The 22,491-nt window shown below is 35.2% G+C and overlaps 1 protein-coding gene across 2 annotated transcripts in view; it reads left to right on the top strand.

The window, feature by feature from the left end:
* LOC138716215 (netrin receptor UNC5C-like) overlaps positions 1 to 22,491 on the top strand; it is a 901,985-nt gene that overhangs the window by 654,358 nt on the left and 225,136 nt on the right. For both annotated transcript variants that reach the window (XM_069849052.1, XM_069849051.1), the window contains one exon: positions 8,359 to 8,523. In XM_069849052.1, the coding sequence (XP_069705153.1) occupies positions 8,359 to 8,523 (165 nt within the window). The remainder of the gene's footprint in view (positions 1 to 8,358; positions 8,524 to 22,491) is intronic.

The following is a 22,491-nucleotide window of genomic DNA, read 5'->3' as shown; positions in this document are numbered from 1 at the left end:
TTTGTACCTGAGCCGTGTCAACACCAGATTATCGCAGTTGTGTATGTTCGTTATATGGCTGTAATTTGAGAGGGAGAAGATAAAATATGCTTTGTGAGAATTATCACTCATTTCGTGTAATAGAAAGACCCTCATCAAAACGTTGACTTTGGGGAACCACAATACAGACTGACACAGTAAACTTACAGATTAATACTGGGTCCAAAGAACTTATTAATTAGTTCTATACACATTATATCCAGGAACATATATTATGAAGAAATGGATGCAACATTTTGTAAAAATGTAACCAGAAATATTTCGAAAATAAATCAATAGATAATATTATGTTCCAAGTGGCAAAAGAGGTTTAGGAAGATCAATGAAAATGTGTTGTGACAACGTAACGGAGCCAATGAGGACCGAATACCTAACGACGACGACGATGATGATGATGATGATGATGATGATGATGATGACGATGATGATGATGATGATGATGATGATGATATTAACGCTTTCGTACTAATCTGTAAATATCCTACTGACTTCTGAAAATAAAAGGTAAATTTATTTCTTTTTTTAATTTTAGTCAGTTATTTAACGACGCTGTATCAACTACGAGGTTATTTAGCGTCGATGAGATTGGTGGTAGCGAGATTTTATTTGGCGAGATGAGGCCGAGGATTCGCCATAGATTACCTGGAATTCATCTTACGGTTGGGGAAAACCTCGGAAAAAACTCAACCAGGTGATCAGCCCAAGCGCGGATCGAACCCGCGCCCGAGAGCAACTTCAGACCGGCAGGGAAGTGCCTTACCCGACTGAGCCACGCCGGTGGCCTTAAAAGGTAAAAGGTGGATTCTCTGTATTTCCCGATTAACTACGAAACAAATTAACACTTGATGAAGGGAATTGCAGTATGAACCTTGAGCCGTACTTCATATATGACACCATCGTAACATTGACCGTAAGGGCGCAAATAGCCTTAGTAGCTGACGCGCCCTTTTAGAACTCCACTAACATTGACCGTCTCTCTCCAACATGTGGGGTCTTTGATGGAGTTTAAAGGCAGTTTGTATCCTCATAATCATTTGCTCTCTGGTGTCAGTTGCGATGGTGTACAGCACAATCTTCACATGTCCCCCCCAAAAAAAAAATCAGTAGGCGTTAAGTCGGGCGGTCGTGCAGGCCACTAAACGGGACCTCCTCTCCCTATCCACCGCTCTCCCTGTAGGTGTTGCTGAAATGTGCTCGCACAGCAAGAGTAAAGTATGGCGGGGCTCCATCGTGCTGGAACCACATGTTCTTTCTCATCACGATGCGAGTATAACAAATTACAGGGTTGTCAGCATCAAAATTGTTCTTCTGAGTTAGTGTACACTGACGTACGAATAGGGACCAGGAAAAGGATCGTGGTTCGCTTGAACATTGTAAACATTGCCACTCAAACCAATGTACATAGCATGCGCTTTAAACAGGGACACGTATAAAAGCGGTTTTCTGGCAAAAATGGTCCTCATTGTTTGATGTGTCATTCCTCCGAGTATGGTGCAGAAGTCATGAATCATCCTGTGTAATAACCATAGTTTATTATACTAATAAGTGGTAATAAGACCATGACCTGAGTCAGGACTGCCCAATAAGATAAGAATTTCATTATTATATACGTACAGTACATGAGAGTGACAGCAGTAGAGCATGTGTTTAAGGTATGTAATGGTTTCTTATTCCGCCAATCAAAATGTATCTCATGTATGTCTCGACTCAGTTATTTTACTCACGATATAAGCAGTATAACGCAAATAAAATAAGGAAAGAAATATTTTTTTCTGAGAAAACTATCAAGTTTTGAACCTATGTTGCACGGACATTTTTTGACCCTGTAGACGAGTTATGTCAATTGGTGCCCATAGGCGCAAGCGCGCGCTTCAGAGCTCCGGAGAACCTGAGCGCTTTACAGTGGAAAGGAAAGAGACAGTCGAAAGAGGTAGTATATGTCGCTTGATCGAGCTATATACAGAGTTGGCCAGCACTGATTCAATGCATAAAGTGAAGAGAACTTAATTAAACTGTATCCGTGTTAATTTTTAGATTTGTCTGAGAAGTATAAGTGCGTTATAAGAATATGAGTTTTAATTTTAATGCACATTTTTCACAAGTTTGTTTTTTTTATTCAAAAAGAATATTTTCTCAACTTTTTTTTAGAGAAAAGTGAAATTTTCAGATATAGTCCCATTTATTTAGTAGCCTTACAGGTACTGAAACAATGTTTTCATAAATCTAATATAACGTAAATACGTATTACAAATTTTGAAAATGTTTGCAAGTATATGAATTAACAAAGCAACTAATGTTACATCATAAGCAAAAGATATGTGCCGATGTTTTGTACAAATGTCAGCTCCATAGCTTCAGCAGGTTTCGAGAAAATAATTTAATATTCTGGTGATAGGAAGTTGCTCACCAATATCACCTTAAAAGCATAATGCGATAAGAGTTTTGTTATGGAGTATTAGTTACATTTAAAACATATACAGTACCAAGGTAACTTTGCTTTGTACTGTAATATTGTTTTGATTAGTTCATTCATTACTTTTATAAGGCTAAAGATACCATTAATATAAATTCCAACTTGTCATGTCATACTCAATCTCTTTTTTTTGGGGGGGGGGGATATAACTTTCTTTATGAATGATGTGTTTCATCCACTTAGTACAGTATAGTTGTACTGCTATGGAATTAATGTTAATATTTCTTCTTAACCCTTCATTATGTTATTAACGTTTAAAACACAACTGCAACATTAAGAAAATGGTGTTAGTACTTTTGTTTTACAGACAATATAGATAATATCAAACAGAAAGAAGCCATATAAAAATGACGACATAAAATTTCACGTTCCGTTTGAAGTTTGTACACCACTGTTTTCTTAATCCAACAGGCTGCTTATTCCTTCTTCCATATCTAGCGCTTGATGTCCGCGCACGACCGTCAAGGTCAGAAAAATGCGCTTTCTTTAACATCACTGCTGTAGACCGTCCCCGAAGACTATGTAAAGGACGGCACTTATACCACTTACACCCTGTATAAGAGATCGTATCATATTATTTGCCATATAATAGTAAAATAGAATCTATGCTTATTTCTCATTGCATCTTTATCGCGCACCCAGTAAAATACTGACATATGTACGTGTATCAGTATTTGTGTTTTGTGGACTTGCCATAAATAAAGCGCTGCATCGATTGATGTTAAGCGATGATTCATGACCTGACATCAAGTGTTGAAGGCTCAAGAAGTTTATTTCTTTATTAGCAATATGGAATCCAGTTCCGTTGCTGTTTAGTCTATAAAATTCATGAAACAAATCTACATCGCTGCACATGGCTTAGTTTGCTGAATGTTACATTTTTGTCGCTATAGTCGTCACTCTTAAAAAAAATTTACATTTTTATTTCACATTTTATGGCTTTTTTTTTTTAACTTTATTACGTATAGATTGCATCTCTCTCTTTTTATTTTTGGACGTTAAAAAGTTTTAATGTCGCCTCCTGAATACATTACAATATATTTAATTTTTTAATGTGGAAGCTCACATGTTTATAACCTGTGATTCGTTTGTTTTTCATTGTTCCGTTACATAAGCAAAAGCGCTCAACACATCGAATGTTACATTTTCAACTTTGATGTTTGGTTTCATTATGCAAATATTAAAACATGCATATGTCCCACTTTATTCGTCTAACGGTTTGATTTGCATTTCATCGATTTATTGATGCCTCTGTTGCATGAAACAAATCCTAAATTAATCTGCCAGTAGTGGAAACTTCATTATCGATTATACGGAGTGTTTTTATCGATACGAAAGTGTAGAGTCGAAAATAATATATCGTCTATTCGTTTCTAGTTAATAAATGTTGAGAATTATATAATTTGTACCTAAATTGTTATAGAAATTTTAGACTTTGCCATTCTTGTTTAATTACCCCCCGTGTAATAATTTCACTGTCTCGTACTAATTAGACCTGGGATTTTAGGCTAATTGCCTATTTTGTTTTTGAGCGTTAATTAAAAAAATAATTTTTTCCATATTTTGTTGAAAACTAAGGTAGATAGATAGATAGCTACTTTATTGCTTGGACATAAGTACTTTATGCATAGCAACGTCAATATAAATAGAATCATACAAAATTATTTGCCAAGTTAAAATATTCGTTAACGCTATACAAACTGTGGTCATACAATTTTCTTTTAATTAACGATTTGAATGAATCATAATTTAAATTTCTAGTTGAATTAGGCAAGCTATTATACAACTTCAGAGACATATAATAATAACTGTTTTGTGTAGTCTTGTAGGCTTATCTGCATAAATCAAGTCTTATATCTTTACAAATTCTCGTATGGTGTTCGTGAAAATGCAAGTTTAAAGGGAAATTATCTATATTCTTTTTGGTATAGGGGAGAGTAGGGTAGTATCGGACATCGAGTAATATCGGACAGTGAGTTTCTATCATCTACCACACAATTATAGTACCTGATTGACATGGTTACATTTCTGTTATGTCGCATAGAGAAACGAAACCATGTCATTCAGGTACTACCATATGGTGGTAGATGAAAGAAACGCACTGTCCGATATTACCCGATGTCCGATACTACCCGACTCTTCCCTATAACAAATACTGCAATACATATAGCGATGGAAAAGAGAGAATTTTACAGGATTGAAATAAAGGTTTACAATGTTCTTTTGGTCCAACACCACAAATAATTCTCACTGCTTTCTTCTGTAATTTAAAAATATTAAAAGATGAACTATGATTCCCCCGTAATAGAACACCATATTGAAGATGGCTAAGAAGATCAGTAGAGTTTTATAGTACCCTAAAATGTCTATTTGTGCCTTTAGTAGCTATTTCATGGTTGTTAGTGCCTATTTCCGCAAATGAAAAAATAAATTTTAAAATTTTTTTCTAGTATTTACAGAATTAAACGACACAAACTCGACAATCCATATAGTTAAAATAAGGAAAAATATCAACATATTTTTAACATACAAACAGTTTTATAGATCAATAATAAACATAAGACTGTCAAGATTCAGTAAAGTTGTGTTGCCTTTCTTATTGCATATGTTTAAATGAAGTTGAAAAAATATAAAGATGCAAATCTAGTCTTTCAGGTGAAGCTCCCTGTAAAGCAGATTTGAATAATTTCAAGGGAAAAATTGTTCCGGGGCCGGAAAGACTAGATTTGCATAATATATACGTTACTGTGTACGTTAACAGAAAACCACAATTCCAAGTCACACAGAGATTGTGTGCACTCGTTGTGGGTCTCTGGCGTTTCGTCAGCCCACGCGAGTTGTGTGGATATAAAGGGAAAAGTTGAGACGGTGCCGGGTGGAGTTCCCGGGTAGCTCAGTGGTAGAGCGCTGGTACGTTCAACCAGAGGTCCCGGGATCGATACCCGGCCCCGGAAAAATTTTTCCCTTGAAATTATTCAAATATAAAGATGTCCAACCAGAAATCATAAAAGAGAATGCTTATACGGCAGTGGCTCCTAGAATTCTGAAGGATGACTTCTGACGGAAAAATCATTTGTCCCTGTTGAAATTGAAGTGAAAAATGTAAGTAAGTTTAGCTATACCCCTCAAACCTCTGTTTGTGTGGAGCATCCCTTCTCCGCTTACGAACAGATACTGACAGACCAAAGACAGTGCTTGACAGTGGACAATTTGTTAGAAATGATTGTTATGTATTAGTGTTGTATTTATTATTCCATATAATACAAAATAAATACATGTTGCATGAAAGTAGCGCACACGCGTCTGAACCAATTAGTGTTTTTGGGGTCAGTTCCTACAAATAACTATTTTGTTCTAAATGGAACATAATGAAAATTCAATAAAATTACAAAACAAATATAATTATTACAAAACAGAGATAATTACGAAGACTATTGCACTTTTATGCGTCATACTACTTTTGACCAACAAAGCGATACGGAACAACGTGTTTCAACCAATCATGGCTGCTTATCCTACAATTTTTATCATCTCCCTAGCATTTTTATCACCTCCCTAGCGTTTGTTCCTTTGTTTACCAACATTGCACTTTCATCAATAATTCTACCCTTTCATATTATTCATGTTTATTTCATCATCCTTAATTAACACTTTTCTATTATTTATCTTGTTTATATTATTTAGATTATGTTATAGCTTCTACTGTATGTGATTATAGACCGTCACGTATTCAGAGATTGTTTAATATAATATATTGATCATTGAAGTGGAATGCAACTGTTTTAATAAAAATGAAACTTATTCAAGAAAAGTTTTCTTGACTAGTAGTCGTCCATAGAGTTAAATGAAGATACATAGTTGTCACAACTGGTAATGAGAGAACAGTTTATCATAATACATTTCTGCCATCTAGCGGAATATTTGTAATGATGAGATGGTACAATAATACATTTTCAAGACAGTTTAGTAATTTAGTAAGTCAATTAATATTTAAGAGTGCTTTATTTCTTCTAATCTTTATATATTTTCTTGTAATCGTGTAATAGTCAATTAAATCCCACTCGAGTTTTGATTTTCTCTAGAATAATCAAAACCTCTAGTGAGATTACTGTAGATAAAAGTAGAGGATCAAGTCAAGAACAGAATGTAAGTTGCAATGAATAAGTATATTCAAATTAAGAAAAAGAAAAAAGAAAGAAGGAACATGAATACTAAACAATTTGCTGAATTTTGTTCTTAAATTTATTAAAAATTAAAATTATCTATATCTAGATTTATTATAAATGTAGAGTTGTATGACCTTGGCTCGTAACTCTGGCTGTGGTTTATTCCAGTGGTTGTGAAACATTTAGGTTTAGCTAAAGCTAAAGCTAGAATAAACATGCTGTATTTTCTTTATATTTTTACGACTTATTGCAAAGCAAGTTATGAATGAAAGCGTTATAAGTATTTGATTGCTAAACTTCTGTTTATTATAAAAAAAACAAAAGAACAAAAATTTGAAACTATTGTACAGTGGCGATTCCTCCATGAAGGATATGAGGATGATCCTACAGTTTAATTTCGTGCCTCTGAGGATAGAAAACATTTTAATTACAGATTTTGATTTTCAGTGCGTCCCGACGTAATAATTTCCTTTAAGCTTCCGCTTTCTGTTGTGAGTTGTCGCCACTGCACAGCTCCGAGGAACCATCCAAATATCTTACAGCAAACGGTTTTTTCTAGCAGTGAAGTCATTGGACAGGGGAGAGTGCGGAGGGTAGAGTATGGCTTGAGGATATGACCGCGTATCCTAATACTACTATCTTTCTTTCTGGGTGATGGAGACCCTGTCAGAGACTATAATAAGAATTTTCAAGTACCCTTGTAGCCTTCTTAAATTCAGTTCATTGGTAATTGTGAAAGATCAGAATAAACGAAATAATAAATAATTTAAAATGATATAATACAAAAAATGAAATGAATAAAAATAAATAAACTAAGCTATAGTAAATATAAGAATTAACAGGGCTTTCAGATGACAGGACAGCCGAAAGAATATTTGAAGTTGTATTTGATCATTTAGAAGAATTTAACTGTAGCAAGAAATTAATTGCGCAAACCTACGACAGAGCATCGGTAAATATCGGGCAGTACAATGGCTTAGGAACCATCTTCGCAACTGAAAAGACGAGGAGAATCGAACTTCACTACAAATAAATTTGCCAGTTCCTACTTGTATTGATTTTGCATGCTCTATTATTATTATTATTATTGTTATTATTATTATTGTTATTATTATCATTGTTAATATTAGTTTCCGTCTTGGTCATCAGTCATCAATCTCATATCCTACATATAAATATTATCACGATTCGCGACTGCTATTGTACTACTTTCAGTTCCATAAAATGCCAGATCTCCTCATATATTAGTTCTGCAGGGTAAATTAGAAATAACGAAGAATTTGAATTGCACTCATCTCATCATTTGTACTTTACAATGAACATTGTTACGAATAGAATTGTTCACTACAGAAATCCTTTTTTTTTTTTTTTTTTCTGTCTTAAATACGGACAATTTTAAGTTTGGATATAAGGAGAAATAATCGCAGAAGAAATAATTATAAACCTCTTCTCCTGCCCAAAGTTAATCTCAACGGCGTTTTTTCCTATCAGAGTTTTCACATTGTGCTCCTCAGTATTTGAACTCGAGCCTCTAGCGTGTGAAGAGATGCACGAACCGTTTCTCTATTTGTGGATCAGAATGTGTGAAAAGATCTCGAAGAATGCTAAAGATCCGATTGCCATAAGCTTAGCAGGTGACGCGTCGGCCAGAGTGACAAGGTTTGTTTTTCTTTGCCGCAGCTGTGGACGGACGGTGGAGCTCTTGGTCCTCCTGGTCGGCCTGCGGCCCGGACTGCAAACATCATCGACGTCGCACTTGCACCAGTCCGTCGCCCAGCAACGGCGGCAAACACTGTCCCGGCAGAGACCTCACTTCTGCCAACTGTACCGGAGGGATGTGTGTTGGTAAGTTTTAGGAACTTGTTCTTTCAATGTTACTTATTAGTTGTTTGCATTTAGCTACGTATTTATTTATCTGCATTTCAGTATACTTTCCTCGAGGGTAGATAGGGTTGTTATTGCTCGATTGAGAAGCTTTCGTCATCCAGTCTGCTCTCAAAAAAGCTGAAAGTTAAAATTTATAAAACAGTTATATTTCCGGTTCTTCTGTATAGTTGTGAAACTTGGATTCTCACTTTGAGAGAGGAACAGAGGTTAAGGGTGTTTGAGAATAAGGTTCTTAGGAAAATATTTGGGGCTAAGAGGGATGAAGTTACAGGAGAGAATTTTTCTCTGTTCCACTCATCTTTCATCATATGATGACGCAGAATTTCTCCAAGTAAATATAGGGGAAACCCGGGCAAAGCGGGTAAGCTAAGAATAAACAATGCCACAGGCTGTATTTTGGTACTTCCGAAATAAAAACTTCATGACTTTGGTTGTGACACATGTTGTCCACATATTTACAAAACATAAATTCGTTTCTCGTACCTACGGAGAGTGATATGATTTGAGAAAGAAAATATAGCTAATTATTCGCTTTGCCCGGGTACCCGGGCAAAGTGAATATCCCTATAACATTTTCACCTTTCTATTTAATTTCTATTCACTGATAATAAAAATAAATCAACACATAAACACGATGTTAATGAGTGTATTTGATGTATTGAATATTTCGTCAGTCTCTGAAGATGCCGACATCACAGATGTGGTTGATTCTGAGTGAGCATTAACTGTTTCTTCAGCCGCTGAAGAAGCTGGCACCGCAGAATTTGTTAAATCTGAGCCAGCTGTCATTTCGCTGATTTCTGTCTCAGGTGGGCGATCTGTAAGTTCATTTGGAGCAAACTCTTCATCAACAAACACATTGTGGTTGTATGGTCAGATAGCAGAACCACTGATTGGAAGATTTTATTTATTCAAGTACTTTCTTCATGGTTTCTTCAGACCATTTGGCTTCTCCGTCTTCCGTTTGCAAAATTAAACCATCTGAAAACACATTACGAACTTTTTAAGTAAAAATTAAGATCAGTGTTGCTGATTTATAATTTAATTAGTGTGACTTAATGCCTCCACTATGTAAAATGATGTAACACGCTTTATTACAATAGACAAATATATACAAAAATACAGCTGACACTTATAGCTATAGTGGATAAGTTATCCACTTTGCCCTATTCACTTTGCCCGCAGACGCCACTTCGATTTTCATTTAAGGTTATACAAACATAAACGTCAATAATCTTCTTCGAAAGTACGGCATTTTAGAACTAATTCTATCGCCTATATATTACTATAACATAAGAAAGAGTTTCTGCAGTACTGTATGTTGTACATATGTTTCTCTTACCTTGAAATATTAAAAAAAAAAAAAACAGTCAATTTTCTTCAAACACACGTTGACTTCTTCTCTTACTAGCTAGAATGACGACAAGTCAGTTCCAGCAGCAAAATCTGGTAGGGATTCTTCCCCAACATAGCAGAAAGCGCTACCTGTTGGCGTTTCTAAGAAATAGGCATTATTCCCTTTGCCCGGGTTATTCGTTTTGCCCGGGTCTCCTCTATGTACTTCGGTACATCGTAATAATATATGAAAATTCCACTGCAAGAATGATGGATGTCACTTTCTTGTCGAAAATGAACCAAGACTGTCAATGCATAGCTTAAGACATATAGAATGTGCATAGAGTGTTGTATGGCAGTAATGATCGGAAAATCTCAGTTAAGCTTTGAGCGCTAAGCATTTCAAACTTTCAATTGCTTCTCCTGCAAAATGTATTCCAAATGACATCCATCATTCTTGCAGTGGACTCTTCATATGATATGCGAAAAATAATCTCTTTGTGATTTAAGACGGCGCTTACTCCGTCGGATCCCGGCCATTTAGTCACTCATAACGAGTGCACCTCTGCACATGTATGGACATTGTGCCACTGTCATATATCTATGACGCAGTGCATGAGGGTAGGCCACTAGAGGGAACCCAAGGTGTGGAACTTAAACTGAGAGGATTCAATCCGACATCGGAATGGGAATCTGGTGTGGCTTAGTGGATAGAGCGTCAGCACGTAGAGCTGAAAACCCGGGTTCAAATCCCAGTGCCGGAGAGAATTTTTCTATGTTCCACTCATCTTTCATTATATGACGTATCAAGGTCAAGCAATGGACTGCATTTTCCACGTGTGCTTTCCGCAATCCTGGACCATTTTCCTCAGTCGGGATTATCAATGCTTCAGTTCACAGTTTATTTCAGTGACTCGTGCGTAGTTTATACGTTTGTACGCCAGTTCGAAATGCGCTGAGAATAGCTACCTTGTTTTGATAAATCAGCAAGGTTAATGAATACAACTTTTGTGTAATATTAATTTCAAACTGTGGTACTCAGGCACTCCCGCATTTTCTGGTTATAGCCTATTAGATCAAATAAATGTGAAGTATCTTAATATTTCCTCTTTGTTTGTATAGTCACCCTTTGTATCAGCCAGATTTCCATTCATCTGTTATAGTCCGACCTCAGGACTTTCAGCTTTGTATCCACTGTAAACGGAAGGATAAATTTGCTCCTTTGCTATATGAAGATACAGATCTGCAATTTTATAACATTTTGTGTCGTATGGCGAAATTGTATTATTTTCGTCAGTTTGCTTCAGACGAATTTATTTTATGAGAAAACGAAGCTGCATGCCAGGGACATTGAAGTGGCTTAATTGAAATCGTATTGGAATCGTCGCCATTCTGTGTAGAAGTGTGTGGAGAAAGAGCGGTGGGAAGGGTAGAGGATTCTGTCGTCTGCAGTGCTTTTATAAATCTTAATTTTACGAACCTGTGTGAAGGAAATTTTCACGTGGCATCGAGCTCCCCGGCCGCATGACAGACTCTCGGCCGTTAATGACCTATAAAATTGGTAGGAAAATAAAATTATAGAGTGATGATATTGCCACGGCAAGTGGATCGAGAGTGCTGACAGCACGTGTGGAAAATGGCGCCGAGAGGTGTTGGAGCTGTGACAAGATTCTTGGCTATTTTATCGCCCCGTATTTCCATTCCTGGTCGCTTCAGGCTTCGATCCAATGCAATATTGAAAGAGAGATTTATTTAACTGGGAGTGGAAGTAATGGTAATTTATGAGTTCCATATATTTTTGTTCCTAGCGTACCACAGATTTCACAACATTTCGAAGGTTCTGTCTACTTTTTTAGTTGGTTATTAAACGGCACTGTATCAACTACTAGGTTATTTCGCGTCGATGGGATTGGTGATAACTAGGGCTAGGAGTCTGATGACCTATAAATCATGAAAAAATGTCCTAAAAACAATGCATTTATGAACTAAAAATCTTTCAAAAATGCCCTTAAAATGCCCTAAAATTGATCTTATATAATTGGCTTAGTAGGAATATTAATATTCAGACTAGTAATTAAATTAAATTCTAGTTTATTTAATTTTACGTAATTTTTCTAAATAGTACACTTTAGTTATTTTAAGTGACGTAGTTCCATGTAGTCCACCACAAGGCCACTGTTATCCGGAACTAGCAGGTATAGAGGAGTCTATATTGAAGAGATGGTTGGATTGTTCCATTACGTGGGATTGAAATAATATAGTATATAATGGGTATTAATTGAAAAAATATGTAGAGAAAATATCGAAAGAAATAAATAATATGTTATGTTAGTAATGGGGATTTATGGCCAAAATTAAATTAAAATACCCGAATAAAACAAAAAAATGCTCTTATGAGTTGTAAGAGGTAAAAAATGCAAAAAAATACCCTAACAAATATGTTTTAAAACATTCAGTTTCTCACATAACATACAAATATTAAAGCAGCAATGTTTCTGGCTTACTGGAAAAAAGATGCAATTTCATCAAAATCCTAGCCCTAGTGATAACAAGATGGTATTTGGCAAGATGAGGCTGAGGATTCGCCATAGACTATCTGACATTCGCCCCACGGATGGGGAAAACCACGGAAGAAACCCAACCAGGTAATCAGTCCAAGCGGGAGTCGAACCCACGCCCGAACGCAACTCCGGATCGGCAAGCAAGCGCCTCAGCCGACTGGGCTACGCCGATGACTCTGCCTACGTTTATAGTACGATGAAGAAAGAAAATGAAGATGAATACTCTACTCAGTGGAGCAGTTATAAATAACTAATGAGCCAGTCAAGTAGATTTAGCCATCTGTTATGGTCCCTTAGAGTATAATATCTTATGAGACACTCAAGAATATTTAGCCATTTCAATTGTTCTCAATGAGTGCAATAACTAATGAGACAATCAAGAATATTTAGCCATATGTGATGGTCCACATGAGTACAATATCTAATGAGACAGTCAAGTAGATTTAGTCATCTGTGATAGTCCCTATGAATACAATGAGATAGTCAAGAATATTTAGCCATTTGTGATGGTTCCTTTGAGTACAATATCAGATCTAATGAGACAGCCAAGAACATTAATTAGCCATTTGTATTGATCTAAATGAGTGCAATAATTAATGAGACAATTAATAATATATCGGCCTCGGTAGCGTAGTCGGTATAGCGCTGGCCTTCTGTGCTCGAGATTGCGGGTTCGATCCTAGCCCAGGTCGATAGCATTTAAGTGTGCTTAAATGCGACAGGCTTATGTCAGTAGATTTACTGGCATGTAAAAGAACTCTTTCGGGACAAAATTCCGGTACACCGGCGACACTGATATAACCTCTGCAGTTGCGACTGTCGTTAAATAAACCATAGAAAATAAATAAGAACATTTAGCCATATGTGATGGTCCATATGAGTAGACTACAACATCTAATGAGACATTCAAGTAGAGTTCCTATGAGTATATCTAATGAGACATTCATGTCGATTTAGCCATCTGTGATGGTTCCTATAAATACAATAAGACAGTCAAGAATATTTAGCCATGTGTGATGGTCTCTATGAGTACAGTATATCTAATGAGACAGTCAAGAATATTTAGCCATTTGTGATGGTCTCTATGAGTACAATATATCTAATGAGACAGTCAGGAATATTTAGCCATTTGTGATGGTCTCTATGAGTACAGTATATCTAACGAGACAGTTAAGAATATTTAGCCATGTGTGATGGTCTCTATGAGTACAGTATATCTAACGAGACAGTTAAGAATATTTAGCCATTTGTGATGGTCTCTATGAGTACAATATATCTAATGAGACAGTCAGGAATATTTAGCCTTTTGTGATGGTCTCTATGAGTACAGTATATCTAACGAGACAGTTAAGAATATTTAGCCATGTGTGATGGTCTCTATGAGTACAGTATATCTAATGAGACAGTCAAGAATGTTTAGCCATTTGTGATCGTCTCTATGAGTACAATATATCTAACGAGACAGTTAAGAATATTTAGCCATTTGTGATGGTCTCTATGAGTACTATATCAGTATATCTAATGAGACAGTCTAGTAGGTTTGGTCAATTGTAATGGTCCCTGCGAGAGTATAACAAATAATGAACCAGGCAAGTAGATTTGCCATTTGTAATGGTCCCTCTAAGCAGGTACTATAACTAACGAGAGATTCAAGTAGATTTTGCCCTTTACAGGGTCCTCTATATATGACGCTTTCCTCACACCACAAGCTCAGCAACATTTTCTTATACGCCTCGCATAGTTATCGCTTATTTGCCATTTGATTTATGTGCAATAATTTATTTTGATAGTCTTTTCTTTTTCAATTCGCACAACATATTCTTTTCAATTATTTCTCCTGCATCCTTTTACATCTCTGAGAAATTTCATTTCTGCTGCTTGAATTTTTTGTCTTCCCTGGTTTCATCATGTCCATAATTCCTCTCCATACATCAGTGATGGAGTTGCCATTGCCTTGTAGAACTATATTTGTGTCTTTCTTAGCGTTTTTCCTTTCAGGCATCGTATTATTCTTCTAATTGGACGCTTAGTAATCATGCAATTTATTATTTAAATCTCTATCTTCTTTCTGTGTTATATTGCATGCTAAATTTTGAAAATGGAACAAATGGAACACCTGTTCCAAAATAAATGCTATCAATTATTATTTTTGTTGTAATGGAATGCTTGCCACAGAATGCCATAATTTTTGTTTTATTTAAAAATATTCTCAATTTATAATCTTTAATAAGTTCATGCAGTGAGTGAAGAGCTCGTTGAAGGTCATCTTCGTTTCCCTGTATTATCACTTGGACGTCTGCTTAACGAAAATTTATCAAACTTAATTTTAATTTAATAAAAATTATTATTCGTACATAAATAGGAGTGATTAACAAATGCGGGAAGTATAAAGACAGAAATTGTTAATTAAACATAGTCTAATTCTAAAGTATGAATCCAGTTCCCTGTATGATATAATTATAATTTTTCATTATCATTTCAAACATCTCATTGGCGTCATAGTGATATGTGAATCGTTACTACTTTATTGCATTGCTGTCTAGAGACTGGCCTCATGGAATGTGGAAGCTATTATGAAGTAGTTAGAGAAGGCTCCTGCTGTTAAATTAAAATCCGGGGATTATAAAGGCAGAAATGAAAAGAAATGTCTAATTTTTATTACAAATCCCAAACATCCTTACAATCCCAACCATAATTTGAAAGGCATGTTGGTCCGACAAATCTGACCTGAAGATGCTATTATAATAGCGAAAGCGCTAGTCAAAGATACGTTCATGTAACCTATGTAATATTTTGTATTTTGAATAGACAGTTATTGAAGGACTTTTGATATTTATTTCTTTAAATCCCAACCATGCTCACATTAACAATCACGAACAGCATAAATATTTGACACAATTTTTTTTTTTTTTTTGCGTATTTTTGACTGTGCTGTTTTTTTACAATGGAGAGCAAAGGAATAAAATGTGAAGTTTAGATGTATAAATAATTTGAAGTAAACTCAGTGATAGTTACTCACAGGAGTGCTTTATATTTTATAGAATTATGACCGCCATCCGCAGTTAGTCTTTTCTCTCGTCTAATACCCCGGGAATACAATTCTCACGAACTCTAACATTTGGGCAGATAATGAAATAAAACTAAAATTCCCTCTCTCTTTACTATGGCACAATAAATCCTTCCCTGGATTCAGTTAGAACGTATTCATCTTAGATTCAACGCAAGCGAGTTCACAGAAAAAAAAAAAAAGAGGAACGAGGTTGCATCCACCCTTCATAAAACACGCCTCCTCCTAAAAGATTTATAAGTTGTATCCCTCCTGACACGCAGATTAGAATTTCATGAGTAATTTTAAATTCAGTACGAGCATACTAAGTTACATTTACAAGTGTTAATACAAACACACACACACGATACTTCCTCTTCCTGTTTCTGGCTGTAAATTTCATGTTGAATACAGGCTTGTGCATGTTCTTCCCCCCGTGAGAAGTTCCTGATCCTTGTGCTCCAGGCAAGGATTCCTGGGCAGGACCTTTTGTCCTAACATCGGACTCTCAGGCCCGTAACTTTTTACAGACTTTGCCATTACTGCGACTCTAAATTTATTGCACACCGGGGAGTCATCCTGGCTCAGTTGGTATTGGCAACAATATGCAGGGGAAACTGGATTTGAGTGTGACAGATTTTGAATTTAATTCTCAACATCTCGTTGTACAGATTGTAACAAAACATTATGATGTTACAAAAAATCAATTTCGAGATTGTCACGAAAATGTACGACTTCGACACCTCTCGTATCGGAAAGACTGGTTTTTGGGCATGTCATTTGTCTGTCTGTCTGTGTGTAAAGTGGTTTTTTTTTAATATATTGAGTATTCCCGAACCAGTATAACTCATATGTAGGAGCTATACAAGAACACATACATATGTTATACAATATAATTGAAAAAGTCATGAAACTACAATCTGTGAAAAACAAACCATAACACAACAATTTATGAAAGAAAGGAAGCAAAATAAGAACAAATTGTAAGATGACATAAAGTTTTGGGCAGAAAGAAAAAAAATTTTGAAACCATGAAATAAATCAACTGAGAATTAAAATAAATAATCTTCCCAAAAACGTATTTTTAAACAATTCTTAAAACACCGGCAATTTGATAAAAGTCTATATTCTAAAGGAAGTTGGTTAAAAGTTGTTGTTAAAAATGGTTAAGTCCTTTCGTTCCATAAGTTACTGAGCTATGCTGAGAAAAAATATATTGTCTTTTTGTCTTGTTAAATAAGTATGTATATCTTTATTAAACTGAAATATAATCTTCGGAATATGTATGATAAGTCTTTCTTGTGTTAAATTTTAACGTACCTTGTTAACATGTTTCGACCTATTTTGGGTCATCTTCAGAACTGGTCGTTATTGGTGTTGGCGCCTCTTGTTTCCTGTGTGGGTGCGTTCGTAGTTTAGAGTCAAAGAGTGTATGTGTTTTGAAATTGAGTTGTGTGTTGAGTTGTGTGTCAAATGTAACACCTGCAATAACTTCTACATAGGACAGACAGGCAGATCATTTCAAACACGTTACAAAGAACACATCACAACCGTAACAAAATTACAAAACACCTCCACATATGCAGAACACATCACAAATGCCAACCACACCTACAGAGACATCAACACAGACCTGGAAATACTGCACATTCAACCAAACACCCAGAAACTCAACACACTAGAACAATATGAAATATACAGACACACGACAACACACCCCAACGATATTCTCAACACACAACTCAATTTCAAAACACATACACTCTTTGACTCTACACTACGAACGCACCCACACAGAAAACAAGAGGCGACAACACCAACAACGACCAGTTCTGAAGATGACCCAAAATAGGTCGAAACATGTTAATAAGGTACGTTAAAATTTAACACAAGAAAGACTTATCATACGTATTCCGAAGTGATATAGTGTTAAAAGTTGTGTAATCAAGATGTATGTGAAATATAATATTACTGTGTGTTAAATTGTTAATAACTTTGTACATGAAAGTAGCAGCACCTAATTTGATAATTGAATCAACTGGTAGAACGAAAGAAAATTGTTATAGATATTTAACTGGAGTCAAATAATGAAAACCCAATAAATTTCTTAAAGCTCTTTTTTTAATAATTTGTAAAGGTCTCAAAACAGTTTTCTTATCATGTCCCCAAATAAATGACATATACATTAAATGAGAATGGATAGACGCATAATATATGTGCATTCAGGAGTCAAGATATAGGCAAAGATCTTTTAAGCCTTTTCAAAATACCAGGCATTGGAGCAATTTTCTCACAGACAGCCAAAATATGTTTATCCCATGTTAAATGTTCATCAACAATCAAACCTAAAATTTAACTGATGCAACTTTTGTATTACAGAATCATTAAACTTTAATTCTTTCGGAATAATATAATAAAATGAAGGTTTAGTGAAAATCGTATACACAGTTTTTTTTAATTCAAAGAAAGCCTATTTGCGCTTAACCAGTTTTCAAGTGTAATAATGTTTGTTCGGAACTATTTTACAGATTTTGCTTATTCATTTTATTACATTCTTTTATGTAGCCTACCACTAAATAACTGTTAAATTACTTAAATATACAACTACTTCACTGTGTTAAAGTTAAACTATGTTGTTATTTTAACTTAATTGATTAGTTTCGATGTAGTATGCATCATCTTCTGAATTCTAGTGAAGTCCCGCGCTATCTTCTGGTTTCATATTGTCTTGGTGGGGTGTGTTCATGATTGGTAATATATCGAAAAGAGTGTGTGTTTTGAAATTCAGTTTAGTGTTGCGAATGTGTTGTGCGTGTGGTTTTGTATGTGTTTAAAATTATTATTGTTATATTGTGTCGAGTTTCTGACTTTTTAGTTAAATGTGTAGGATTTGAATGTCAGTTTGTATATTACTGTAGGTGTGGTTGGAGTTTGTGATATGTTTTGCGTAAGTTGAATAATTATTGTGTGAATATAAAATAATAGCCTATACAGCAATACAGAAACCTCTTGCCTCGCATTGTTAAGGTGATAGGTACACACACACCATCGGACTGCAAAAATTTAGTGAAATTAATTTTTTTATATATCAGCTACTATAAGAGCTAAATGAACAAAACTTTTCATGCTTAGTATATATACATTACACTTTATAAAACCCCATTCAAAATATTAAAGTAGCTAATAACTAACTGTAAAAATAATATCAAATTTGCAAATATTTTTACAACCGTAAAGCATTTACATAATAAAATATACTTACTTACGGCTTTTAAGGAACCCGGAAGTTCATTGCCGCCCTCACATAAGCCCGCTATCAGTCCCTATCCTGAGCCAGATTAATCCAGTTCCTACAATCATACCCCACTTCCGTCAAATCCATTTTATTATTATTCTCCCATCTACGTCTCGCCCTTCCCAAAGATCTTTTTCCCTCCGGTCTCCCAACTAATACTCTATATGCATTTCTGGATTCGCGCATACGTGCTACATGCTCTGCCCATCTCAAACGTCTGGATTTAATGTTCCTAATTATGTCAGGTGAAGAATACGATGTGTGCAGTTCTGTGTTGTGTAACTTTCTCCATTCTCCTGTAACTTCATCCCAATTAGCCCCAAATATTTTCCTAAGCACCTTACTCTCAAACACCCTTAATCTCTGTTCCGTTCTCAAAGTGAGAGTCCAAGTTTCACAACCATACAGAACAACCGGTAATATAACTATTTTATACATTTTAACTGTCAGCTTTTTTGAGAGCAGACTGGATGACAAAAGCTTCTCAACCGAATAATAACAAGCGTTTCCCGTATTTATTCTGCGTTTAATTTCCTCCTGAGTGTCATTTATATTTTGTTACTGTTGCTCCAAGATATTTGAATTTTTTCATCTTTTAAAAAGATAAATTTCCAATTTTTTTATTTCCATTTCGTACAATATTCTGGTCACGAGACATAATCATATACTTTGTCTTTTCGGGATTTACTTCCAAACATATTTCTTTACTTGCTTCAAGTTAAAATATAATATACAGTTAATTAAATATCGGCATGATTCTTTTACTGAAATGTTTTAAAGACCTACATCAACAACATAGTTTACAATGTTTTATCTATTCCTTCAAGAAATATTTGTTTATACTGTCCGAAATAAACCACATTAAAAAGGGAGCAGTCATTTTTGGACACATTATACTTGCAAACGTATACTCTTTACCAGTTCACTAGCCGTAAACTTAAAGACTTGTATCCTGCGTATCCAGGCAACGGATCCGTGTGAACTTTGTACGCTCGATGCCTTGTTAAAGCGATTCCTTTGAAACAGGTGACTTCGGAAGTTGGTAAAATACAAACAGGAATACGCTATCTCATTTCTGCAGTTCGAGAACCATTGATGGACGATATTGCTATCTTAGCATGCAAACCAAGTCTCTGTGCCTTCACAGAAGATCGTTCTAGCGTTACAAGTTGCAATTCGGACGTATTGATTCTGGATATCTACTCTGGAGCTATTAGTTATGTGGGCAAATGCTATCCTTTCATTGGCAAAGTAGTAGCGAACCTATCTGATCCATGAGGCTTCCATTAAACCTTGTTCCCTGGCTACGGCCCCATTCTCCTCTCACCTTCACTATTTCGCCAGCCTCCAACTTCCATTCAACTATTTATACACAGGAATTGCAAATATATGATTGTTTAGTGTCTACCCACTAATTCCAATATATATGCATGTCTATCCTGTTCCACCGCCCTCAGTATTGTTCGATGAATTACTCAAGCGTGAATTCAACTATTTTAATCAAGTTTCTCCATTATAGTTTTCGAATTTCAAACGCAAAACCAGCCTTATGAATCGCAGCGCTCTTCAATTTTTAATGGGAAGGGTTGCCAACACAAATAACAGCTGTGAAGTTCATAGTTACAACCACAGTCTACTATATACAGTCACGATTTTTTGCATTTCTGACGATAGTTGCTAGCCGCTTGGAGCGCTGTGAGTACTAGGAACAATAGACTGTGTCATTGGCATCGTGATCTAATACAGGCCGTAAGGCAGACAGACCATGTGACTCGCTTAACCCGATCATGAAGGGCGGCGTTTCAACCATAATATAAGTTAATTGGACTGCATAGTAACATATATTTCTCTAAAATGTAATGTAATTGCATTAATAAAATTTAAAACAATGATTAGGAGACACTTCTGACATAAATTCCTTGCGAGTTAAGGTGTAATATTATTTTTGGTGTGAAAATTACGTTGTTCGTATGTGTAATACCTGCCTTTATTTCGATTAAATATTGCGAAATTCTTGTACATTCATTTATGCACGATTCAATAATTTTCAGTTGCACCGCACGAATATTTAGATATGTTGAAATTATAGGTTATGTTTACTGTACTAGTTGCCCATTTCTGTCTAATTTTAGTGGTCTCCAATGCCCTGCCACTACATATGTATGTTATGTCATATGGAAAGTATAGGTTATGTTTACTTTATTTAACTTATATTCCTATATTCGCAATTATACATTATAATTAAACATAATGTCATGTATGACACCCGTCACATTCTATTTGTTTGTATTTTAATACCACAATTGAGTACTGAATTAATGTATTTATCTACTACCTAAGAGACGAAGTAACACAATCGTACGTAGGAGTGGTATGGTAAATTTTCTGTCTACAATTAAGGTAGGTAGATGTGCTAAATTAAAATCACAATATAAATTCATTTTTATTGAACCTTAAAATGTTGATGCGAACAGATTATGTTAACGCGTAAAATTCTCTTCACATTAAAATAACACAGTTTTGTAATTATTTCTGCAACATATTATGCAACAAGAAGTAAACGGAACTTATGGACACATTACAATAAATAAAACTTAGCAATGATTCGCAATAAAGTTATAATACAATATTTCACTGAGCTCCATACACTGAAATAGAAAACCCGAACATACATTACGGCCTGGTCTAGATCGAAAAGGCATTGACTGTGCCGTATTTCGCTTTGTTATGAAAAGTTGTGTAAACTGTGAAATGTTCGTTATCGGTTGTAATAACTGTAAATGGCTAAAATACGATAATTTTAGTAATAATATGGGACAAGGAGACGTTTTTGGTACTATAAATATTGTAAGAAAAAGAGTCAGATTTATCCTTCTTCCGAAAAATCCAGGAAGGTGAGTTTATAAAATATAATATATACTTTATGAAAATAATATATAAACCTTATGTATTTCATATTTCAATAGTGGAAGGAAGGTGTTAATTTTTTCAAAAGAATACGATATCGAAAGTACAATACATTTTATCGTCTGCTGGGGAAAGGATCTGTAATGAGGCGATAGTAGCGATCCTGGTGGTTAGTAACTATCTGTGGATGCATATTTCAACTGTCTATGTTTACATGTTTAGTAAGTATTGTGACTGTATATACTAGACTGTGGTTACAACGACTTGGTTATAGTTATGTAACTCTAGAGGTGGTAAGTCCTACGGTGGATTACCCAAATGTAATATTTCATTTGGTGTTTTACGCAGGGAGGAAAGAGGATGACAATGTTCGCAAGAGATTAGAAACAGTTGCTTCCTCTATTGTATTATTTGTACAACCAAGATTTCAGTTACGGAAATTTATTGCACTTCAAACAAACTTTCTTAACGATTCAAGAAAGTTAAAACTTCCATACTGAAATTGTAAGTAAAAAATTCCCCTGTTCAAATGAATCATCCATTTCCGTCACGAAGGTAATCAAATCCATTGTGGCTTATAAAGCGTGAGTAAAAATTGCTTTCCCAATAATAAGTCATTTGCTACATAAATATGTGTCTTCCTGCTCATTCGTATTCTGACTGCCTGAGGCGATTTTAGAAAATAAAATAATACATCTGATAAGCCGGGATTGCTGTGTACTTGAACATACTTCCCTAAGGTCTTTTGTCTTTTTCTCAGTCATCCATTCTCGCTCACAAGA

Source organism: Periplaneta americana, chromosome 16, assembly GCF_040183065.1.
Source record: "Periplaneta americana isolate PAMFEO1 chromosome 16, P.americana_PAMFEO1_priV1, whole genome shotgun sequence".
Classification (NCBI taxonomy): domain Eukaryota; kingdom Metazoa; phylum Arthropoda; class Insecta; order Blattodea; family Blattidae; genus Periplaneta; species Periplaneta americana.
Note: the sequence above shows the minus strand (reverse complement) of the source record. Positions and strands in the feature narration are given on the sequence as shown.